This window comes from Abramis brama (assembly GCF_963993115.1).
Source record: "Abramis brama genome assembly, chromosome: 18".
Lineage (NCBI taxonomy): Eukaryota > Metazoa > Chordata > Actinopteri > Cypriniformes > Leuciscidae > Abramis > Abramis brama.
Window position 1 is genome coordinate 33583907 of NC_139980.1, and position 25106 is coordinate 33609012.

General features: G+C 37.3%; 2 protein-coding genes across 3 annotated transcripts; one reads left to right on the top strand and one right to left on the bottom strand.

Annotated features, from left to right (window-relative positions):
- The first annotated feature begins 2708 nt into the window (after positions 1-2708).
- Positions 2709-7883, top strand: LOC311068765 (uncharacterized protein). Its single transcript, XM_084091393.1, has 2 exons — positions 2709-2791; positions 4948-7883. Exons 1-2 carry the CDS (start codon positions 2734-2736, stop codon positions 5949-5951), a joined length of 1062 nt encoding a protein of 353 aa, XP_083947519.1. The 5' UTR covers positions 2709-2733; the 3' UTR covers positions 5952-7883.
- Positions 7884-9580: 1697 nt separating this feature from the next.
- Positions 9581-24588, bottom strand: rnf8 (ring finger protein 8, E3 ubiquitin protein ligase). Of its 2 annotated transcripts, none has more exons than XM_084090854.1 (8): positions 24315-24588; positions 23850-23978; positions 20247-20924; positions 18158-18220; positions 17986-18075; positions 17569-17676; positions 12900-13111; positions 9581-9911 (listed from the first exon to the last, which is right to left on the bottom strand). In XM_084090854.1, exons 1-8 carry the CDS (start codon positions 24441-24443, stop codon positions 9842-9844), a joined length of 1479 nt encoding a protein of 492 aa, XP_083946980.1. In that variant the 5' UTR covers positions 24444-24588; the 3' UTR covers positions 9581-9841. The 2 variants fall into 2 exon arrangements, with proteins under 2 accessions (XP_083946980.1, XP_083946979.1); XM_084090853.1 differs by having other exon boundaries at positions 12907-13111; positions 24315-24571.
- Positions 24589-25106: the final 518 nt, after the last annotated feature.

Below are 25106 nucleotides of genomic sequence, written 5' to 3' on the forward strand. Positions count from 1 at the left end.
ACCTGTTTCGGCTGACTAAAATCTCACAAATGTTGATATTCAGATGAAATGACAAAATTTAAAATAGCGTAGCCATTCTTAAAAAGTGCTGAGATGAGTTTTTGTGTCATCTATGGTCTGGAAAAAAAAAGAAAGGTGGGTATCTTACCCCAACATATAGCCTATAGTATCTCAAATGTACTAAAATAACTGTACAAAAAAAAAAAAAAAAAAATTCTAAAATGCAACTAAATCTAGTTACACTCTTAAAAATAAAGGTTCTTTTGATGGTTTCATGAAGAACCTTTAACATCAATGGAATGCTTCCATTTTACAAAAGGTTCTTTATAGTGGCAAAAGGGTTATTTTGATTATTAAAATGTGCTTTCACTAAGAAGAAGAAAATATTCTTTTTAAGAATTGTGCACGGAAACGTTCTTTGAGGAACCAGAAATGTTCCTTCCCTGGAATCGCTGTGAAAACCCCCTTTCGCAACCTTTCTTTTTAAGCGTGAGCTGATTCAGAAAAAGCAAATGAAGAAGATATCAAGGTCTGAACATTAGCCTACAACCTCAACCGCACTCACGCGCTTCTCACGGTGTGATCATTTCATTGGAATCTTCCTAGAAAGAGATCGAGTCACTCATATTGCGGCACTCCTGTATTAACTACCAATGCAACATGACAAGCAAGAGAGAGAGAGAGAAAGAAGTGAGTGCGAGAGCGTTGCTGACGCGCTTCTCTTTACGACACATCAATGGCAAGAACGCAAGAGCCAAGCCCCGCAGCGGCCCGTCACTGTCATCCCAGTGCAATCCCACATGACAACACACACGCTTCCCAAGTACTGAGTACTAACAGACTGGAATGACGCGACGAAGAGCTCGAGATGTTGGCGGTGAAGCGCGCTCTTCATGCGCCCAGTTGGTGAATCACCGCGCTGGCGCTCCACAGATGCTCGTGCCGTTTACTCAGATTCTGTGCTTGCAGGAGAAGTAAACAGTGGTGAAGTTAAAGGGTTAGTTCACCCAAAAATGAAAATTCTGTCAGTAATTACTCACCCTGAATAAAAACAGTGATACGCAAACGTATACGCAAGCGCGATGTGAGGAGAATATGTTGAGTTCATTCAAACCGGAGCGATTTTGTGTGTTTTTGTGTTCGTTTGGGTGATGGTTTCGATGTTTGGAGTGAGAACTGTTACTGAATGTCAAGTCAAAAGTCAAAGTTTGAGATCTGTGAGGGGAATTGATGTGTTGCCATTTTTATTTTTACCTTTAGCCTATGTTGACATTTATCTTTGGCAGATTGTTTATTGAAATGTATTGAACCTTCATATTAACCCTTTAATGAGAACTGATCTAATGATGATCTATAATAATTTTATTGCAATTAATGCAGCTATGAGAAATCAAACAATGTTTAGATTCATATGGACATATAATGGTGTAGTTATTTACCTGAGTGTCATTCATGTTTTTGTATTATGTTCATATTGTGAGCAATAACAGTATTGTCTTTCAATAGGGCAGTTATCATATCCTGACTCAAATAATGTGTTTCTAACAGCAAACACTCAGAATAAAGTGAGACGATCTGCTGACGATCCTGAATGCCTTGTTGAATGAGTGTTGATAGTCTGAGGCTCATCAATATTAACAGGTCTGCTGAAAACACTCTTTATTTCATGTCAACAGTCTCTGTTTTCACCTCATTTATTATGCTAACGTCTTCAAATATCCTGTGAATGGCCACTTAAAGCTCATTTCTAAAGGGAGATGCTGGAAAATATTTGGGATGGGAGGGGGAAAGTAAAGTATTTTGCATGCATTCCCTAAGCAAAACTTTTATATTTGCTATATTATATTTGCTATAATATATTTTTTTATATTTTTATATTTATATTTTTAGATATTTGCGTTCCCTCACAAAACCTGTTGTGAGCTCGGACAAACACGTCCAGTGTTTAACCCGCACGTTAACAATGCACTGTTCATGGAGTTCAGTAAAGTTGGCAATATATTCACAGATCTGAACTTCTGAACTTCCCGAATCAATAACTCTCGAGCTAAATAAAGAAACTCTTTGTTGAAACACAAATGCCAGCTATTTCCAAATTATCTCTATGAGCAGCGGAGAGACGCGTCCTGAGGAAAGTATAACCCACTACAAAAATCATTAACTTCAATGTTAAACACTGTAGTGTCACCGAATTCAGTTTACACATCAATGGTCTCCTACTGGTCATACTACAACACTTAGTTTGATAAAATGTGCTTTTGCATATTTTATACTATGAAAAATATTCAATAACTTCATTGTAACACACCAAATTAAGTTTACTGCTACTCATCACACATCACTACTAAGCCCTTAGTCTCATGTTCACTGCTTAAAACACATGTATGTAGGCTATTGATTACATTTGAAGTAGGCTATAGGCTAAACTGTATGTTCAAGACTGGATTCTGGGTTTGCTTTTGCAAAAGCGCTTGGCTTTGTTTCTTGGATAATAAAGTTTATTTTCTGGCATCAAAACCCCAAGAAGTGTCATTTAGTTTAAAAAAAACTCACTAACTGATATGTTTTTTGGCAGAGAAGCTCCTCCCATAGCAATTCATCATCTGTGAAGCTCCTCCCACAGCAGTCACATGGTCAGTGAAGCTCCTCCCACAGCAATTCCCCAATAAATGCTGGAATATTCCAGCTACAAGTGAAGAGCATCAAAGCATCAGGAAGAGCTGACAGGAGAACATGAGTGATCCAGAACCCTGGAGAATGAAACACACTGAAGATCCTGAAGAACAAAGAGGTTAGTGTTTATTCTTCATGCATTCATGATGCTGAAGAACATTCATGTTAGAGAGATTCAAGCACTACATCACATTTAGATATGCAGTTAAAAAAAGAAATGACTACATATTTTCAACAAATGGTCAGTAAAGGGAGGTTTGAGAAACTGGTTTGAGGTTTGAGTCAACATCAGGTCAAATTAGCTCCCTTATTTTGTACTTTTTATATTTCTGGTTTGACTCTTTTTGCAACCGTGTTACCAAAATGTTGGACACATTTCAATATAGTTTACAATGTTGTGTTTAAAACAACTATCAAGTAAATGAACTTTCCAGAATGGATACACACGTGTTTGTAAAAACTGAGACAATGGATTGAGTTATTTTCTTGTCTTCCCATCATGCAGTAGAAGGAGCCCAGATGATGTCACTTCCTGGGCGTCACAATTTTTAGAAATGCTCTGTTATTAAAAGGAGGAAAATCTGGAAAGCTTTTTCCCTCCGGTCCTTCTTTCACATTTGTTCCTTCTCTCCACTTCAGTCCCTTTACCCATTCTTCCCTTCACGCAGTTCACTCAGCGTGATCATGAGAGAATATAATGTTCTTTACATGTTTGGTATAATTTGTAATGTCTCAGTGTGACTGGTAAATGGTCCAGTGTCCAGCGAAACAGAACAAAATGTAATAGAAGTTAGAGAGTTTAGAGATGCTTTTTCTACCGTGTGTCCTTTCCCAGGGCCATCCAAAGTAGCTGTTTGCTAATTGAGTTTAAAAAAAAGATATATATATTTTTTTTTAATTTGGTTCACTTTAAGAATTTTTCTGAGACAATTGAAATGAAGTTCACAGTATAAATATGCTCACACTGTTAGTTTATAAACTTGGCAGTCAGATGCAGCAAATGAAATGAATTAACCTGAGTTTTAATTTAGTGCAACTGTAGCACTAGATACATTACAAGACAATTTTTACAGTAAAAAACTGTAAAAACAAAAGTACTTTATAGGTGAGGCTGCTGCCAGTTAATTACTGCAAATTTACACTCTTTTACAGTGTAGTGCGTTTAATTCAGAGTGGTGATTGGCTGCCACTGCTGTACAGTATGAATTTACGTCAGCACGTTTTCTGAGCCTTTCTCTGCATTATTCATGAGAATTAACTTGTTTAACCCAATCACTGCAATGTATAGCCTATTTGGCGGGGATATTTCATCGTGCGAGTCATATGAGTCACTGATGAGTTTGTGACCGTGAGATGTGTATTAATGGCCGGTGGGAAACTCTAAGTGATATTAACCACCAAATGAACAAGTAAAATATAAAGAGTTAAACAGAATAATCAAATGTTTACTTAAATGATTGGCTTTACAACCCAAATTTAAGGATGTGAAAGATAGATTCATAAATACCTAATTGGAATTAAAGGGATAGTTCACCGATTAGCATTAAGCTTTGTATCAGTAGAAACCCGGTAGTATTTTCGAGTGACCGTGCTTCCCTCCCTCATGTCCCGCTGAGACGAGAGATTCTGTATTGTGTGTCTGGAAAAACCTCAGATGACGCAAAAATCATCATTTATCGTCATCAGAGGCTTTTCTGTCCAGAGGCGAGAGACTCCAGCCAGTAGGAGGAGCTCGTCCCGCATGTCTTCAACCCGCCCATAGGGGGATCTCACGATAAAACGCCGTCTTTTCAGTTTCGAGTCGACTAGTAGCCTAGCTGTATCATTTCTTCCGATACTGCCCTCTGTAACCGGTAGGCGTGGCTTGGGCCTCGTAGGGCAGCGAAGCAAGTGCATTCTGGGAGTTGTTGTCTTTCATCCACATGAGCCAAAAATACATTTTCTGGCTATTCTCAGTCTAGAAGACACCAACTTCTAAAATAATTTCACATTTCTACTACATAAATGACCCAATTTAAATACACATTCATCTTTCCAGCAGTGAAATATCCCTTTAAATTACTTGGCACACCGAAAAGTCAAAGCATGCAGGAAATCTTCTACCTCACCATTGGATTCAAATGTTGGGCCAATTGGGTGGACCTTGCATTTAAAATGTGTCTACTTTCTTGTACATCAGGACTCATTTTTATGTCCTTTCACTTAATATTTCTCTCTTTGAAATATTTTGATGTGCTTAAAATGAAATTACACCTTTTCTTTCTTTCATGTCAGACCTGATGGAAGAGAGTGAGGAGAGTGAAGAACTGAGTGAAGTAGAGGAGGAACATCATGTCAAACCTGGAGAAAAACCTTCGAGACGCTCAAAGACTAAAAAGACACCTTTAAAGAAAAGAAGAGCCAAGAAATCTTTCACCTGCACTCAGTGTAGAAAGAGTTTCAGAAACACACAACGTCTTGAGCGTCACATGAGAGTTCACACCGGAGAGAGGCCGTTCTCATGCGATCAGTGTGGGAAGAGCTTCACACAAAAGACAAGTCTCACTGGCCACATGAGAATCCACACTGGAGAGAGACCGCATGAATGCCATCAGTGTGGAAACTGTTTCACATCCAAACGTGACCTTAATGTTCACATGAGGATCCACACCGGAGAGAAGCCATTCACATGTGATCAGTGTGGGAAGAGTTTCACGCAGCCAGTACATCTTAAAGTTCACATGAGAATCCACACCGGAGAGAAACCGTTCATATGTGGTCAATGTGAAAAGAGATTCATAAACAAACAACATCTTGACGTTCACATGAGGGTCCACACCGGAGAGAGGCCGTTCACATGTGATCAGTGTGAAAAAACATTTTCCAAGTCTTCACACCTGAACACACACCTGAGAGTTCACACGAAAGAGAAGCCACATTTATGTTCTGAATGTGGAAAGTGTTTTTCACTGCGGTGTAATTTAGTAGCACATCAGAAAATTCACACTGGTGTGAGAGAGTACATGTGCTTTGAGTGCGAGAAGACTTTTATTTTAGATAAACATTTAAAACAGCACCAGAGAATTCACACCAGAGAGAAACCTTACAAGTGTTCACACTGCGACAAGAGATTCAGTCTGTCAGAACATCTGAAAACCCATGAGAGGATCCACAGCAGAGAGAAACCGCACACGTGTGATCAGTGTGGAACCAGTTTCTGTTATAAAACTCACCTGACGTTACACATGAAGACCCATGCAGTGGAGAAACCACATCACCACAGTCTGAAAGCACAGTAGTTCATCTTTATGTGCTGAGCAACAAAATCTCTTCTAATTTAAGTTTGCTGACAACCACGTTGAGCGGCAGGAGATTTTGTTGGTCGATTGGTATCTATTAACTTCTGTTATTACATGGTTTGGTTGAATTCTAATGTAGAATGCGGTGTGTTCACTGATCTTGACTTTGTGTCAAATTATTGATTTATTTGGTAGGTAGCCATGTAATAAGCGGGATAATGTAAAGTGAGGCGGTTGTTATAGTGAATACAACCCCTTCAGGCTGATTCAAGATCCCTCCGCGTCGCGTTGCGGTCCTGATCAGCCTGCCGGGGTTGTATTCACTATAACTTAACAACCGCCTCGCTCTACATTATCCACTTACTTCACACCAACAAGAGAGTCATATTTTCACATGCGATTTGTCTTCTCAGACAAATCGCATGTGAAAATCCGACTCTCTTGTTGTGTGCACATGTCCTGAAAAAGTGAGGCCAAATTTTTATCGCCCTCTGGTGGCTGGATGCAGTATAGATCATAACCCTTATGATACCATACAAACGAAATCATAAGATTATTTCAGCTTAGCATATCTTTTCACGTGTCATATCTGCAGTGTAGATCCAAAGAGGGGGTATTTCCTATAGACTAGACTTCTCTCGAGCTGTTACAATCTTTTTTTTTGGCACACTTAGCTCTTTCCATGTCACCGATTTTGACCGCTTCTTCCGCTGCGAATGGAAATTTCGCACTACCGGTATTTCCGCTGCGTCATCTAGAGTTTTAATGACCAAACTAGTGATTTATAACACAAATCATCTTTATGAAATTTAAATAGATCATAAATGAGTTCAATGGTGATTTTAATCCCATCAAATCTGGTCGACAACTGTTGTGCACGAAAGTGATCTTGACTTTGGGCTCACTTTTCATTTCACGTTTGTCTCTCATTTGAAATTTCACTTGATTTAATGTTTCTTTTAGACCTGATGGACGTGAACGAGAAAGAAAAAACAGAAGCTAAAAAATCTGCCATCTGCCCTCAGTGTAAAAAATGCTTCACGTAAATCAAGCCTGAAGATTCACATGAGAGTTCACACTGGGAAGAAGCGGCTCAGGCTTTCGCTCTGAAATCACATTTCACTGCGGTAAACAGTTTCACTGGGCGTCAGTCCTGAAGAAACACCTGAAGATTCACTCAAAGGAGAAGATTCATTCGTAATATTACAGCAGAAAAGACACGGCGGTGTGTGTTTCACTGCAAGAAGTCATTTACTATAGAAATTAGTTTTTTGTTACCCAATTTATTGGGTAAAACTAGTTACCTAATTCATAGGGTTAAAATAACCCAACATTAGGTCGGTGCTATATCAACCCACCATTGGGTTAGCTGTTGGGTCGTTTTTAACCCAACTTTTTTAAATGAGTACAGAAGATGAACTGAAAGAGTGCCAGAAAAATCACACTGGAAAAAAACAACATTACAAATATTTAACGCATCATCCGTTTTTACGGTCATCCTTGGGTTTGCCTTACATCATATGATCTCGAGCACACAGACAGCGAGCCAGAATCGAGTTCACAAAGCAGTCTGGAGTGAAATGATTCGCGGGACATAAACGAATTTAGATGGGCTAGGCTATATTTTGTTGCGCACTCCATGCAAAAAATAAAACTAATCCACTGCGGTCGTCAGTGGCTCGGATGATGGGAGAAAATGACGACTCTTATGTTCCCTCTTATATATTTAAATGTATGTAATACTTTAAATTCATTAAACTATAACACCATTTGGCCTAGAGGTCTCAAATCAACTGTAATATAACACAAATATACTTTATGTGATTAATCTCACTTTATTAACCAATGTCTTTACTGCTGGCCTTCGATGATCCAATTTAACCATACTAATATGCAAAAATGACTTTAAATAAACATCAAATTTGTGTTTCATTTTGTTGCTTTTATTGCTGAGGTAAGAGTGTTGAATTTTATTCTCCTGCGTAATATTCTTCTGTGAGAAAGGTTTATTTGTTTTTAGGTTTAAGGTTTTATTTCATTCTACTGTACAGGAGTGAATCTGCATTTGCTTCAGCTTTAGGCTTATTCACTTAATTTTTGATGTGAAAGGGCCTTTACATTTGCCAAAAATAGAAATGTATGTGTGTGTGTGTGTGTGTGTGTGTATACTTGTACAACTATCTTTGTGAGGACCAGTTGAGTTTTAGACCATTGGAGTGAGGACAAAGAGAGTAAAGTGAGGACATTTTGGCCGGTCCTTACTTTCTGAGAGCCTTTAAAGGCCTGTTTGAGGGTCAAGACTTGGTTTTAGGGATCAGGTTATAATGAAGTTTAGGGTCAGGGGTCGGGTTAGGCACTTAGTTGTGATGGGTAAGATTAGGGTAAGCAGCTAGAGATTGCATTGTGTCAATGAATGTCCTCATAAAGATAGATGTACAAGTACACACACACACAACAAACCCATTGTTTTTTAATGCACTACTCAATTTTGAGGCTATTTTTCTTCCATAACATGTCTTCTTTCAGACTAACGGAAAGAAAACATCCAAAATACACACTGTGTTTAATACACTTTAGATTTCATACCTTTTCTCATGTTTTTGTTCCTACGAGTCAGGAATTTCCACTTCAGCAGCTTTACATACACCAAACGTTACAGTTTTATTCCTATCTATATTCTGAAGGTTTATACAGAGGGGGTTGTTCATAAATAATGTGCCTAATTTACATTATTTGTAAAAACTTTCAAAAAAAACTCTGGCTGTTGACAGCACAGTATATTCTGATTTATGTGATAAAAGAGGGTATACAAAATCCCCTCAGTAAAATCCCTTTAATATGTCCACAAAATGAAATAAGAAACTGGCTTTCTGTTCTGGAAATATCTGAAAATGAGTGCATATTTGTTTATATAATGCATAATTTGCATTATAAAATAAAACAATTGCCATGATATACTGTGATTAATCAACTGGGGAAGTATGGCGATATCAATTAGTTCAAATTTTAGTCTACTCGCCTGTAGTGATGTTGAAATTATAGCAAATGGGCAATGCACGCAATTTGGAAATAATTACAGATCAAATGCAATCGGCTATATCTTTATGCTGTTGCACTTTAAACACCACGAATATAAAGGTAATGTCCAGATGCAAAATGTACGTTCAGCAGGGATATACACGGATCAACATTTAACAAACACTCGTATCTCACTGCTGCCCTCTTGTGCCAGATACTGGAGCGTGAGAAACAACCAATGAAAGCCATGCAGCAAAAGAGCATGTTCCCATTAAAATCAACAATCAATACCTCACACAGACAGCCTCCTCCATTATATGGGAATGACACACTTTGTCACATCATTTGCGCTCAGTGTGTATTTAATATAAGCATGTTTACACTGAGAAATGTTGTGGGATACAGCAAAATGGATTTAAAATGTGTAACTTCATACGGAAACACACATAAACACCAGGTTAAAACCTGAAGTGTCTGTTCCCATTGGTCGGCCATTGATCTGTCAATGCAGTGTGAACTGGCCTTTATTGGTAGAAGAAAGTATATTCATAATATTATGCACAGAACACAGAAGTTTAATACGGAATTGATCAAAACAACATCAAAACGGCTGAGTGCAAAATAATTTTAGAGTTTATTTTAACACAGAAAGCCCAAAACAATTCATACAGTGAGCTACAAACATAAAAATAGCATGGCTAAATGAAACATGAAACCAAACAAACAAGCCGTGTCTGTTCTTCACAAGTGTTTCTCAGAGATAGTCGTCGTCCTCAGACCAGGACGAATCGTCATCGCTGGGAAAATGGACCAGATGAAGCAGCGAGTCGTTGGAGTCGGAGAACATGGAGCTGTTTCCCTGAAAGAACGCGTCACTGCTGCTGCTGCTGTCGCTGTCGTCGTTTATTACCACGACTGTTGGAGGGACGCTCGCTTTCTGACCTGAGAACACAGTTTAGATGTTCAGTTTTTAGGTATGACCTTATAGCACCATTCGTAACTTGTAAGAGAACCTGACCTTAAAGGGTTAGTTCACCCAAAAATGAAAATTCTGTCAGTAATTACTCGCCCTCATGTTGTTCCAACAGAACGGAGGCTCGCTATTGGCCGACGCTGGTCACGTGTGTGATGCTGGCCAATAGTGAGCCTCCGTTCTGACGTACAAACCCAGAAGCGCTGCGCTGTTACACTACGTCAACTCACTCAGAGAAACAGAAGAAAATGAAGAGTTGAATAAAGTCGACTGTTTCCCGAAACCATATTGTCGCAAATTGGTCGTTCAACCACGTTGGTTACTGACGTCACGCAGGAGTGGAGTAATAACTACTGTTAATGAATCTGTTTGAGAATGAATTAATGCTAGATGTTTTGTTATAAATTACAGACATGGCATCTGAGGACTATTTCTCATTTTTATCAGTTATTTTGCTTTATTTCCAGATTCAATAATAGGTGTTCTTTAAGTGTTTATTTTATTACACTTTATCCATTTACATCATCTGTAGATTTCAATTATAATACATATCTTTAAAGGCGGTGAGTTTGAGTCAGAAATCTCCAATCCAGCAGCTTTACAAACACCAAACTTTACATTCGGGTTTTTTTTTTTTTACAGAGGGGTTTGCTCATATATAACATTCACCTGATTTTGTGTTTTAAAAAAACAACAACAAAAAAAAACATGATGAATTTTGACAGTATGTTCTCATTTATGAAGTGATAAAATGAGATGTACAAAATCCCCTCTGTAAAAACCTTTAACTCTAGTATGTCAAGAAAATGAAACTTTGACATTTTGAAACTGGCTTTATCCACTGTTCAGTTCTGGAAATTTATACAAAATCCATCATATTTATTTAGATAATGTCTCATCTGCATATTTAAACATGACATTTCAGAAACCTTGCAATGATTTTTTTTTTTTTTCGTTGCAAATTCTTAATGTGATCAATCAGCAGGGGAAGTACAGTGATTTCTACTAGTTAAAGGTGCAGTGTGTAATATTTAGGAGGATCTGTTGACAGAAATGCAATATCATAAACATAACTATGTTTTCAGTGGTTTATAAAGACCTTACTTAATGAACCGTTCTGTTTTTATTACCTTATAATGAGCCATTTCTATCTCACACCGCAGGTCCCCTTACATCGACATGTTTCTACAGTGGCCCTGAACGGACAAACGTGTTTCGTCACTATATGTTGTTGTTCGTATAAAGAAGCTAGCTAAAGTCAGCGAATAAAACACTGACACAATGATGAACAGGTAACAATAATATTCGCAATAACATATCGTTTTACTGAACAATTAAGTAAACCTAATTTCTTAATTTATCTTTATAAAGAAACCTCATTGCTTAACTGGCTACTCTCCGCTGTCTCAGACGACGACATCACTTCCTGTCGGCCACCGTAACTTATGGTGGGTGCAATTCACAGGATTTATTTTAAAGAAACTCAGCACAAAATAAATAAATAAATAAATAAATAAATAAATAAATATATGTGTGTGTGTGCGCGTATGCATTTATTTACATTTATGCATTTGGCAGTCGCTTTTATTCACATTTACATTACATTTGTTAATGTTATGAACTACATTCTGATTTTGAGGATAACTGACAAAAAAATGACCTTGAGTAATTTAATAATAACTGAAAATGTGTCTCTGAAGAAAACATTGAGCATCATTAGTTTGCTTCTGCCACTTGGTTTGATATTTTGTATCTAATGCAATGAAATACAGACATTATTAAGTGTCCATTGGAGTTTTTCTATAAAAACCTCAACCTACACTCTACACCTACACACTTTTTGACGCGAGTGAACTTTTATTGAAAAGAAAGTTTTGATCTTTTGATAAGTCAGTGTTCTTTCCCTGTCATTCCTTCATCCGATAAAGAGAAGCTAGCTAAAGTCAGCAAATAAAAGATTGACACAATGATGAACAAGTAACAATAATATTCGCAATAACATATCGTTTTACTGAATATTTAAAGGGGTGGTTGATTATGATTTCACTTTTCTAACTTTAGTTAGTGTGTAATGTTGCTGTTTGAGCATAAACAACATCTGCAAAGTTACAACGCTCAAAGTTCAAAGCAAAGGGAGATATTTGCTTTTAAAGAAATCGCTTTTTAAGGACTACAACAAACGGCTGGTAGAGACTACACCACATTCCTCCCGGGTTAGTGACATCACCAACCCTGGAATTTACATAAACCCCGCCCCCTGAACACGATTTATAGATTATCATGACAGAATATGCTAATCAATGACTAGAAGATAACTACACATAAGCTTCATAAATTCATCAACTAGCCATTCAGAAATGTCCTGTTGCTTCTACATGTTGTCACTTCTTCTTGAGTCTCTCCATCATTGTCTGACTCCGGTTTGAACAAAAAAGGCTAAAAGTTTTGAAATTTTCAGTGCATGTGTGTGTGAGGTAAAAGGACACAAGCTCTTGAAGCTCCACCCCCTGTGCCGGGAGCAGCAGCTCATTTGCATTTAAAGGGACAGACACAAAAACGGTGCGTTTTTGCTCACCCTAAAAAGTGACAACTTTAACATGCTATATAAAAATATCTGTGGGGTATTTTGAGCTAAAACTTCACATACACACTCTGGGGACATCAGAGACTTATTTTACATCTTGTGAAAAGGGTATTATACCACCCTTTTAAGTAAACCTAATTACTTTATCTTTATAAAGAAACCTCATTGCTTAACTGGCTACTCTCTGCTGTCTCAGACGACGACATCTGTCGGCCACTGTAACTTCTGGCTGGGTGCAATTCGCAACCTCACCACTAGATGCCGCTAAAATTACACAATGCACCTTTAAATGTTTTAACCGATTCACCTGTGCTTTCTTGCCTTAACTTCTCAAAGACTCGCATCAGACAGAAGACGTGGTGATGTCACGCACCTCTCACCTTTCCGCTCATTGATGAGCCCCAGGCGTCGCTCTCTCATGTCGGCGCTCAGATTCTCCACCATGCGGTCGATGCAGTTGTCCAGGACCAGAGAGCGCGTCTGAGACGTGATGGTCTGCCAGCACATGGGACACTTATCCTTGCGTTTGCGCCACTCTCGGATACAGTGCTGACAGAAGCTGTGGGCGCAGTTCAGCGTCACGGCCTGAGGGGGTCACAGAGGTCAAAGTTCAAGAGGATTGTGTCCTGCACAGTCCATCGTTCACTTCAACATCACTGAACTCACTTAAGCTGGTGACGCTATTTTCTTCTGGAAACAAACTTTGTTGCATTATTTCCCTGTTATCTCTGTAAAGCTGCTTTGAAACAATCTGTGTTGTAAAAAGCGCTATATAAATAAAGCTTTATAAAGCAAAGCAATAAATTGCGCAAAAAACAGGAAATTAATTGCAAAAAGTACATTTGTGACCCTGGATCACAAAACCAGTCACATGTCGCACGGGTATATTTGTGGCAATAGCCAACAATACATTGTATGGGTCAAAATTATCGATTTTCCTTTTATGCCAAAACTCATTAGGATATTAAGTAAAGATCATGTTCCATGAAGATATTTTGTAAATTTCCTACCGTAAATATATAAAACATTTATTTGTATGAGTGGATGCAGCACAATCAAGAACATAAATGAACAACTTCAAAGGAGATTTTCTCAATGTTTCGTTTTTTTTGCACCCTCAGATTCCAGATGTTCAATAGTTGTATCTCAGACAAATATTGTCATATCCTAACAAACCATACATCAATGGAAAGCTTATTTATTCAGATTTCAGATGATGTATGAATCTCAATTTCAAAAAAGTGACCCATGTGACTGGTTTTGTGGTCCAGGGTCACATTTGTACACCTAGTCTATTTTTGTGGCATAACGTTAGACAAATCCATCCTGAAATGGCATTAAAAACTAAATCTGTGATCTCACTTAGAATAAGTTTCAAAATATTGCAGGCATTATGCCGATATCTAAAGCCTGACTATGTGAGATGGCCAACACTGGAGTAATGATGATGGAAATTCAGCTTTTCATCACAGGAATAAATAACATTTTAAATTATATTCAAATAGAAATCACTTATTTTAATTTTTAATAATATTTCACTGTTTTTACTGTATTTTTGATCAAATATATGCAACCTTGGTGAGCAGAAGAGACTTCTTTCAAACACATAAAAAAAAAATCTTACCGACTTTTGAACGGTGATATTTGGACACTTTAGCCACAATATTATTAGGGCCCAAGCCCTGAAAGGGCGAAGGCCCTATTGTTTTCGTTAGGATTATTCTTTATTTTATTTTTTTGACTTCTCTGGCACTTTTGGGGCCCTTAACGTGCTCGAAAACTCTTGAAACTTTGCACACAGGTCAGAACCCGCGGCCATCAGGGCCGGGCTGAAGCTGGGACACGGGCGTGGCAGCGCCCCCTTGAACCGGGTCCAAAAACTTGGTCCATATATCAAACACGCTTGCATGAATTAATATGAAACTCGGTACACATATAGATCTCATCGGGCCGAACAACTTCCACACTCTAAGTTATTAGCTCCGCCCAACAGGAAGTCGGCTATTATGGGTTGTTTGAAAAACGCATCCTCTGGAATTTGAAATACTCCTCCTTGAGAATTCATCCAATCGCGACCAAACTCGGTCAGCATGAAGTCAAGACATTGAGGATGCTAAATTGCGGACGGATTTTTGATATCTCGAACGGTTTGGCCGTGGTGAGGAAACGAATTTATGGCGAGAAAAGAGAAAAACGAAGTGTTATAACTTCTGCATACATTAACTGATCTTGATGAAACTTCAGCAGTGTGTTTGTGGTAAGAGAACGATCAGATGGATGTAACTATTGTGAGTCAAAGTTATAGCGCCACCAACTGGCAACAGGAAGTGTGTCACTTTCAAAATGCTTTTGACAAAAGTGGGGGGGTTAGTTTTACCAACAGTTACAAAAATCAGTACGTATATTGGTCTCATCGAGCCGGACAACTTTCTAATTTACAGTTATTAGCTCTGACCAACAGGAAGTCAGATATTTTGGTTTGAATGTGGATTTATTTGCAAATTCAGCCTCTGCTTTTTACCCGCTCCTGCTAAGTGTTTTTTTTTTATTCACACCAAACTTTTTCAACATGATGAAAATACATTAAAATGCTAAATTGTGAACGGATATTGAATATCTCAAACGGTTTTGACATGGCGAGGGATTAAAATAATGTCAAAAAAGGAATCAGAAAACATCTCATATCTTCTAAAAATTTAATTATACACCATTTATTTTTATATAAAATTATACAAATATCAGAACTAAACCGAAACAGAACTAGTTTGGGGTTTATTCCGTTTTTTCAATTCAAGAATTATGTAAAAGTTTAAAATCAGCCAGAATGCGCTATTTAGTAAAAAAATAAGTCATACATAGGGCTATACTGCCCTCTTGTGTCCAAAATCAGGTAGGCCCATTGTATATTGTATTTATATATAAATATATTAGCGATGTGACTGAGAATTTTTTCCCACTGGTTAATCGATGTGTGACACCGCGGCGGGGGCTTTTAAGTCGCTAACTTAAAGGGATACTCCACTTTAAATTGAAAATTCTGTCATCATATACTCACCCTCATGTTGTTTCAATCCTTTATTAATTTCTTTCTTCTGCTGAACAGAAAGGAAGATATTTAGAAGAATGTCAGTAACCAGACAGTTTCTGGTCTCATTGACTTCCATAGTATACATTTTTTCCTACTATGGAAGTCAATGGGATCAGAAACTGTCTGGTTACTGACATTCTCCTAAATATCTTCCTTTCTGTTCAGCAGAAGAAAGAAATTCATAAAGGATTAAAACAACATGAGGGTGAGTATATGATGACAGAATTTTCATTTTAAAGTGGAGTATCCCTTTAAAAGCGAAAGTGAAATACGGACGTCCAGTAGGAATGAACTAAAAAACATTCACTCTGTTCTGCTCGTTCTTCGCTGTAGACGCGTTATTGCCCGTGCAGCCGTGAGCATTTTAGTTTAATTTAAAAAATAGCGCCATTTCGGGGGTGGGATTGCTTGAATGTTTTTTTACAAAAGCACAATGTTGTGTTTTATTGCGAGTGTACATAAATATAAGTAAACACAGTGCAGTTTAAATGATGTCCTGTATGAACAAACCGACGGAGTAGCCTATGTTTTTATGTTTCCACTGATCGATCGTGCCCACACCTCACACACACACACACACACACACACACACACACACACACACACACTCTGTGCATTCCAGCATTGCAATCTTGACATCGCAGCCGGTTCATTACAGCCGTAATAAAATATAATAATAAATATAAATAGTCAACCTATTTGCAGCAAATGATAGTCGATTTTAGATCAATATATTTGTTTTCCTTACAATTTTAATTAACACTAACTTTATTCTCATCTGAATTATAAATAATTTATTTCTGTATAAAATAATACTACCATTAAAAAATACATTTGATTGTCTTTTTTAATCAATGGAGAATGTGTGACTTAAAAATAAACAGATTAGTGCTCGGTTTGAGGACAAGAAATGAAAACCAATGCAATATGATGAATGTCCAAAAGATAGCACCGACAGACTGTTTTTAAATGGGGTTGGATAAATATTTTTTTTCTTTTAAACTGTGTGTGTGTGTGTGTGTGTGTGTGTGTGTGTGTGTGTGTGTGTGTGAGAGAGAGAGAGAGAGAGAGATTTTGGTTGGGTGGCAGTTGTACGTTACAGTTTGACCAGAGTTTATAGTTTGACAAAGCACAATGTTGTTTTATTGCGAGTGTACACAAATATAAGGAAACACTTTGCAGTTTGAATGATATCCTGTATGAACAAAATGACGGAGTATGTTTTTATGTCTCCATTGTTCGACTGAGCCACAGACACACACACACACACACACACACACACAACAACAACAACATATTGTGCATTCCAGCATTGCAATCTTGACATCGCAGCCTGTTCATTATAGCCTGTATAATGCCTGTAAAAAAAATCCTGCTTGTTTTGATATTTTGTTTTTTAATGCAAATACAAATATAGCTGCGAGCAGCGATGGAGGGCCCAAGCCGGTGACACCGCCACCCCGGTGCCTTTAGTGTATATATATATAGTATATATATACAGACAGTATGCATATGTGTGTGTGCATATTCATTTATTTACATTTATGCATTTGGCAGTCGCTTTTATTCACATTTACATTATATTTGTTAATGTTATGAACTACATTCTGATTTTGAGGATAACTGACAAAAAAATTACCTTGAGTAATTTAATAATAACTGAAAATGTGTCTCTGAAGAAAACATTGAGCATCATTAGTTTGCTTCTGCCCCTTGGTTTGATATTTTGTATCTAATGCAATGAAATAGACATTTTTAAGTGTCCAAAAGTGTCCAATGGAGTTTTTCTATAAAACACTCAACCTACACTCTACACCTACACACTTTTTGACACGAGTGAACTTTTATAGAAAAGAAAGTTTTGATCTTTTAATAAGTCAGTGTTCTTTCCCTGTCATTCCTTCATCCGATCACATGATCTTTACATCATGGTGTTTTTTGTGTGTTTTTTTACCTCAATGAAGAGCTCTGAACAAATGCTGCACTGCAGTTCACTCTCCAGCACTTCAGTCATCTGTGTGACCACTTCTTCTTTCTGAGCTTTGGCCTTCTCTTTCTCTTCCTGTGGGAGGAAGTCAAATTATTGCACAGAAAATTGTATTTTTACTTACTTTTTAGACATTATGTAATCAATCGCTTCACTTCCACAAAATCTGGTCACCGGTCACTCATTTTAGCCTATGCAAAGGTTTGTTTGCAAGACATGATCGTTGAAAAAGTTTAAATTGGCTTTCATTAACAGGGAAAGAACGGCTAGGAAACTCATCACAAACTGACCTTTGAGTTTTACAGAAAAATAACATATACTTCATTGTCCATGACATTAAAATCACACTGTGCTCGAGTTCATGCTCAACTTTCCCACGGTTACCTTTGTAACTTCCAGCTCCTTATCTTTGGCTTGAAGAGCTTCCTTGAATCCTTCCCGAGCGTGTTTGAGTTCCTCAATAACTTTCCGGTGCTGTCCAAGTAAAGGAAAACGTTATATATATATAAAACATTGCGTTTAAACATTAAATATTGCAGTGCAATAGTGCAGTTACCTCTTTTAATGCGTCCTCGAGTTGTTTTTTCAAGCCCACCTCATTCTGTTGTGCTTTTTCAGTCTAAGGGAAAACAACATATACGATGTCAACACACAGATGGCTTTATATTATGAGCTGGAGCCTATCCTTATGTAATAAATTAGATGTAAACAATGTTATTTTTATTGGTGGATCATCCGAGAAACAAGAAATGTGTAATTTTTCTCGTGCTTCAGACTGTGGTTAATCTCAGGACTGTTTGCCCAGGCTGTGAATTACAGGTAATAATGATATGTGACCCTGGATCACAAAACCAGTCACATGTCGCATGGATATATCTGTGGCAATAGCCAACAATACATTGTATGGGTCAAATTTATTGATTTTTCTTTTATGCCAAAAATCATTAGGATGTTAAGTAAAGATCATGTTCCATGAAGATATTTTGTAAAATTCCTACCGTAAATATATAAAACATTTATTTTTGTGAGTGAATGCTGCACAATCATGAACATAAATGCACAACTTTAAAGGAGATTTTCTCAATGTTTCGATTTTTTTGCACCCTCAGATTCCAGATTTACAATAGTTGTGTCTCAGACAAATATTGTCATATCCTAACAAACCAAACATCAATGGAAAGTTTATTCATTCGGATTTCAGATGTTGTATAAATCTCAATTTAAAAAAAATGGACCCATGTGACTGGTTTTGTGGTCCAGGGTCACATATTGTAAATAAATGTTCAGTTTCCGATCGTTTCGCTTCATAAGACCTCAAACGTATCATCAAGAGCCACGGGTATTAATCTTGTTTTGCCTGTATATGTTGGTTTTTTTACCCTCAAAGTGACGGTAGCCGTTGATTTGCATTATGTGAATCACCAAGGACCACGGTTTTTACTTTACTTTACAAACTTTACTTTACTGTTTAACTGAAGAAAAAAGTCACGTACATATTGTATGGCCTGAGGGGGTGTAAATTAACACAGGGTTCGTACAGACACTGTAAAATGAAATTCCAGGACTTTTCAAGCACTACTTTTTTGTTTTTCAAGGACAACAATCAACAATCTCACTTATCAAAAACATGATACACTGAAAGCTGTATCATATACTTGAGTAATCATATGATATGAGCAATATCACGAAATGGCATGTGAAATGGCTCTATATCAATATCAGATGGGTGTGAAAAAATTATTTTATCAATACAATGAACTATTTTCTATTGTCTTCCAGTAATTCAAGCACCTTTTCAGAAATATGTTTTTTCCAAGACTTCAATTTCAAAAAGTCAAATCCAAGTACTGTAAGCACAAACCCTGTGAACAGCACATTTTTTATTTTTGGGTGAACCATCCCTTTAACAATACCAACAGTGGTCAACACGGCAACTTTGATTGGATTATATAATTCCACGTAGGAAAGCTTCCTTTGGTCAAGCTGTTCTTTCATTCAGAGCATCAGTGAAATCTGTGCCACAATCAATCAGAGAACGCTCATCAACTCATTTAAGCATCATTTTAAGAAATGGCTTCTTCATAATCAACAATGTGAACATTAATGCAGCTTCCGCTATTATTACTAGTATTATTTAACTCATAACAATTTTGTTTTTTAAATATACATATATATACACACGTCTTTTCTTACTGTTACATATAGCCTATATCGTCTTTTTGTATAATGTGTTTAATTGTATTTTACAGAGTTGTTTGCAAGTTCTAGTTCTAGGCTATTATTGTTGTTATTGTTTTACACTGTTCTCTAGTTTTAGGCCTAATAACATCTGGCAAAGGGACTTCCGATGAAAACTAGCTTTCGGGCTAATTTGGGTACATTTACATTCATGAATGTTGACTAATATACACTGTCCCTTCTCTTTAAAAAACAAAAAACAAAAAACAAAATTTTCTAATCTCACATAGCATTTAGGATGGATAGTATGGACATTGGGATAGTATTGTTTCTATTTTCTTCTAGAAACAAACTTTATTGCATTATTTCCCTGTTATCTCTGTAAAGCTGCTTTGAAACAATCTGTGTTGTAAAAAGCGCTATATAAATAAAGGTGACTTGACTTGACGTTGGTGTTGGAGGCTCACCTCCAGGCGCCGCTCCTCCTCACAGAAGGATTTCTCCAGACACTCGATGCGTTTGAGCGCCTGCTCCTTCTGCGACCTCAGCTGACCCCGCAACATCTCCAGCTGCGTCTGCAGCTCCTGCATCTCCCGCTCTCTCTCCGGCGTCTGATCCCGAAGCCGCTCCAGCTCCGCCGCGCGCTTCTGCGTGTCTCCAACACGACTCTTCAGGACCATCAGGCTCTTGCTGTAGCGGTGAACGCTAGCTAGCTGCTGACTGCTCTCAGTGCTAGCGCTCGAGCTGCTTCCCGCCGCATCACCGCATCGGTCCTCAAACTTCGCAGTTTCCCGGCGTTCCCCGGACGGGCAGGGCTGTGCACGTGACTTATCCGAACCGGAGCATCGGTACAGCTTGGATTTGGACTGATTCGTGGGAGACGGCTCCGACTCGTCGTCTCCTCCATCCAACTTCCTCTTAGAGTTTTTCAGTTTTTGGCCTAAGGGAGCGGCGTCACATTCTTTGTCCAGATTCCCAGACAAGAACGATCTGACCTCGTTGTAGCTCTTCTGTACGAGGGTGTAGTCGAACTCCACAGGGTTGCCGTCGAGAGGGACGCCGAGTCGCACAGAGTCTCCCTGATGGAGCAAGAAGGGATTGGCTGGAGGAATCCGGCTCCCGTTCACCCACACGCCGTTCAGACTCTGGGTATAAAGACAAACAAAAGAAGTCAGACATATTTAACCCTCATACCCTATTCACATAACAGCCCTTAATTGTTTGTTCGTGGACAAATGTGGGCACAGAGGTCTCAGGTGTGATCCAATTTTTTTTTTATTATAAATGTTATATCACTGTCTTCGATAAAATTTATACTATCCATTTATGGTATTTTTTTTTTATTTTGGGGGTATTTTTGAATTTATTTACTTCTAAAAGTACCACATTTTCTATGTAAATTATGCTTATTTTTATGTTATATTTAATATTTCTTTAACTACATTAAAAATATTATTCCACTAAGTTCTGAGAGTTAAATCCTAAAGATGAAGTGTGTTTGCTGGCATCTGGTGTCTTATATTGGTATTAAATTAAGAAAAAAAACAATAATATCAATAGCCACTAGATGGCTATTAGTTCTCAATGGCTGCATATAGGCTGACCTCTGAACCACTGTATAAAATTAATTTGACCTCTTAAGTTTTTTACTATCACAAGTTAAAATTGTAATTTAAAAAATATATGTCTGTGTTAGGTGAGACTATACAAAAAAAAAAAAAAAAAAAAACTTGCAGTAGCACTTTGATCTGACTCTGAAGTGTGCCTGCGTGTGTGAGAGAGTCTGATGAGCCAGGTGGATGATTGGATCATACCAAAAAACATGGTCAGACATTGGCTCATTCAATTCTTTGTTTTTGTATGTGTGAGTGAGTTTTTATTTGAAAAAAAAAAAAAAAAGTCAAAGGCTCTTTCATAGGCTCATTGGATGCATTGTTTGTGTGTGTGTGTGTGTGTGTGTGAGAGAGAGAGAGAGAGAGAGAGAGAGAGAGAGAGAGAGGGTGATGAGCCAGGTGGTTGATTGGATAATTCCATTGGTTGTCATCATTGATTGGATCATTTTTGTATGTGCGAGTGAGTTTTTATTTGAAAAAAAAAAAAAAAGCCCAATTCTGTCATAGGCTCATTGAATGCATTGTTTGTGTTTGTTTGTGTTTGTGTGTGTGTGTGTGTGTATGAGTGAGAGTTTTTGCCATGTTGAGAATGTTGTACAGGACCAGCCCTTCATTTGTGTGTATGTTAGATATACATTGTATTGGATTTATTGATTTTTTTTTTACAAAAAAACAAGAAGAATGCTCTGAATTACAGTTTTTCCCATTCATTCCTATGGGTGCCCATTTTTGTCCACGAACAAACAATTAAGGAGTTTTTTTTTTTCACCCACTTAACATTGTAGAATCGAGTCATTTTTTTTTTGTGTGTGTTCAGGTGGCAAACTTAGGAAAAGTAGCCAAGTCTTGTACCGCTCAGATCAAGGGAAGTATTTTTAAAAAATAAATCAAAATAATTTTGCCCACATTTGTCCCCAACAGGGTTTTAGGGTTAAATAAAAAAACAACATACAAGTTCTTTTTTATTATTATATAGATAACAACAGGGTTATTTTAGTATAATTTATGTACTATTATAGTATTTATTAATATTTTTTCGATTTTCATTTTAATCAGTATTTTTTGATGTGCTTTTGTCATATTTATTATTTCTATTTAGCCTTAATTATTTTTTACATTATTTTAGTATTTTTTATATGCTATAACAGTGTTTATTAATAGTTTGAAGTAGCTTTTACTTTTCCAGTTTGCATTTTAATTTGAGTCAGTTTTAGTAATTTTGGTATATTTATTAGACTTTATTTAGATAATTATTATTATATTACTAATATTTAGCTTTACTTTTTTTTTTTTCTGATTCATATATATACACATGACACCAGTGTTATTTTAGTATTATCTATATACTATTATAGTATGCATTAATATTTTTTAATTCGCTTTTTAATATTTTCAGTTTTCATTTTAGTCTAAGTTTTATTAATTTTGTCATGTACTTTTGTCTTTTTAATTAGTGTTATTTACATTTAGATGGCACTACTGTTACTTTAGTATTATTTATAAACCATTATAGTATTTATTAATATTTTGAATTACCTTTTACTTTTATATATATATATATGGAATAATTGACTCCGGGCCGTTGAATTATTAGAAAAATAATGCACACCAGAGGTGGTAATGTTACACTTCGGGTGTACATTATTTTTCGATAATTCAACGGCCCGGAGTCAATTATTCCACTTATTAAACATTGTTCAGATGATGCATTTCAAAGCATTTATCAGATTTTTGCCATTAAAAAGCTCTTGTGTGTGGGACTCATTTCTTATGCATTTAATCCCACGCCTCCATTGCTAATTACAAAACATCATTTTAGAGCTAGTAATGGAGACTTGAGCCACTGATAGCAGACTAATGCAGTTATTAATGCAGTTATTAGAGAGAGAGAGAGAGATCTGCTTCAAGGACAGCGCCGTTATTACCTCACTAATGAGAAATGTCATGTAGCTTTTAAGTTGCTAAACTATTTTACTGATAAAATCATCAGAGCAGCGCTGACCACACGTTTCTGTGTGAGTGTGTGTCCGTACTGAGTGTGTGTGTTTGAGCGGGAGAGAGAGAGAGTATGTGCTTTCTGTACATACAACTTTATTGGAAATAAGTTTGTCATTTGTATCCTATTGTGTACTATATTTATTTTCCTGGTCAGTGCCGTTGTGGGTTTTGGTTCTTCTGCTGTTGTCGACTGTAACGACCTTTGAAATCACTGAAATCCTGTGGCGAAGTGATATGGAACTGTAACCCGGTCAAAATCTGCCTGGAACTACTTTAGTTGTGAGTTTCCCTGAAAATAATTACACACCTTAGAACATTCGTCAACCAATCAGACTCAAGCATTCAACAGCCCTGTAGTATAAATATAGGCTATTTTTCTTTCAGTGTTGTTTCAGAGCCCATAACGCCCATCAAATGCTGGAATGGACAGTCAGACCCATAGACAGACTCATACTACACCTTATTGTCCGTCACTGTCCACCGTCCGTCATCGTTGTGCTTGAAGACACAGTGATTTCTGGATATCATCAGTGGACAGCTGGCTGACAGAATCTGATGGGTCACATTCAGACCACGACCAACAGTAACCTGAGTAAAAACACACAGGAGAGCAATAAGCAAGCATACATGTACATCATAAAATCATATTGGAGCCATTAACCTATGACTAGCAGCTTTGGTTCATAAATTGCCTACAGTTTGAGTTAAACTGGACATAATTCACACTTGTAAAATGTTGTTTTGACTCCATCATCAATGGTGTTCAGTGTTGTTGTTAACTTATTTGGATTGTATCCGGCTAACTCACAGCTAAACAGCCCCACGTAAGGCTTAATTTAGCCTTAGAAATCTTCATGCGAAACTGAGTATCTGAATATAAATAAATACATGTATATTAATGCTGTTTATTCTGTGAACATGCACCTCAGAGTCCTCGGATAGATGCAGCCAGTCACAGTCTCTCCCCACGCGCTGTAAACACCATATTTTGTCTTTTTCAGAACTCTCTTCCTCGGTGTTTAAGGAAGGAGGTTCTTCAGTCTTTTCCATCATTCCTGCGCCATTAATTAAATTGAAATTATATTGTTTTTATTGTGTGTTGTTGTTGCTCGCCACATACCGCCATGAAGCTGCAAGAGTTTTTCACAAGACCACAACGCTTCCACTCCACGCTTCTGAGCGAGTCACGTGACGCCAAGCGGAAACTCTGATTGGCTGCAGGGTTTAGGGATTGAAGATAATTCGCTGAGTTACAAATGTGTTTGACTAGTGACGGTTAGTTGTTCTCCGACAGGGGGCAGTTGGCGGCTCAGAGGACGTTTGTGTCTTAATTGAAACGTGTACACTAAAAGTAGAATATTTTAAAGGTATACATTTTACAGATTAGTACTCGCCGTAGAAATGGAAACGAGGGCAGTCATTTCGATATAATTATATATATTTTTTAAACTCATCGAGTAAGCACAAACGCCTGTGATTGGGTCATCCAGATAAGCGCTGAGGAAAGTGTCGGATATCACGTGACAACGACCAGCGGTCTTGAAAACGCAGACTTCTGGGAAGCACAAAAATCAATTAAATCAAATGGCTATATATTTGAAAAAATACTATAAAAAGCTTAAATATCTTACTTATTTAGTTCTATCATAACTGAAAATTTAGAAAGAACGTCATTTAATAACTGCTTCATATATGAATAAATATTGTGTACCGGCC

What these genes read in the sequence shown, in the direction of transcription:
- LOC311068765 (XM_084091393.1), top strand. Translation starts at nt 2,734, where the DNA reads ATGAGTGATCCAGAACCCTGGAGAATGAAACACACTGAAGATCCTGAA. An exon ending in AGATCCTGAAGAACAAAGAG is followed by an intron (nt 2,792 to 4,947) that starts GTTAGTGTTTAT and finishes CTTTCATGTCAG; the next exon opens with ACCTGATGGAAGAGAGTGAG.
- rnf8 (XM_084090853.1), bottom strand. Translation starts at nt 24,443, where the DNA reads ATGATGGAAAAGACTGAAGAACCTCCTTCCTTAAACACCGAGGAAGAG. An exon ending in AGGAGGAGCGGCGCCTGGAG is followed by an intron (nt 18,221 to 20,246) that starts GTGAGCCTCCAA and finishes GTTTTCCCTTAG; the next exon opens with ACTGAAAAAGCACAACAGAA. An exon ending in GTTCAGAGCTCTTCATTGAG is followed by an intron (nt 13,112 to 17,568) that starts GTAAAAAAACAC and finishes TGACCCCCTCAG; the next exon opens with GCCGTGACGCTGAACTGCGC.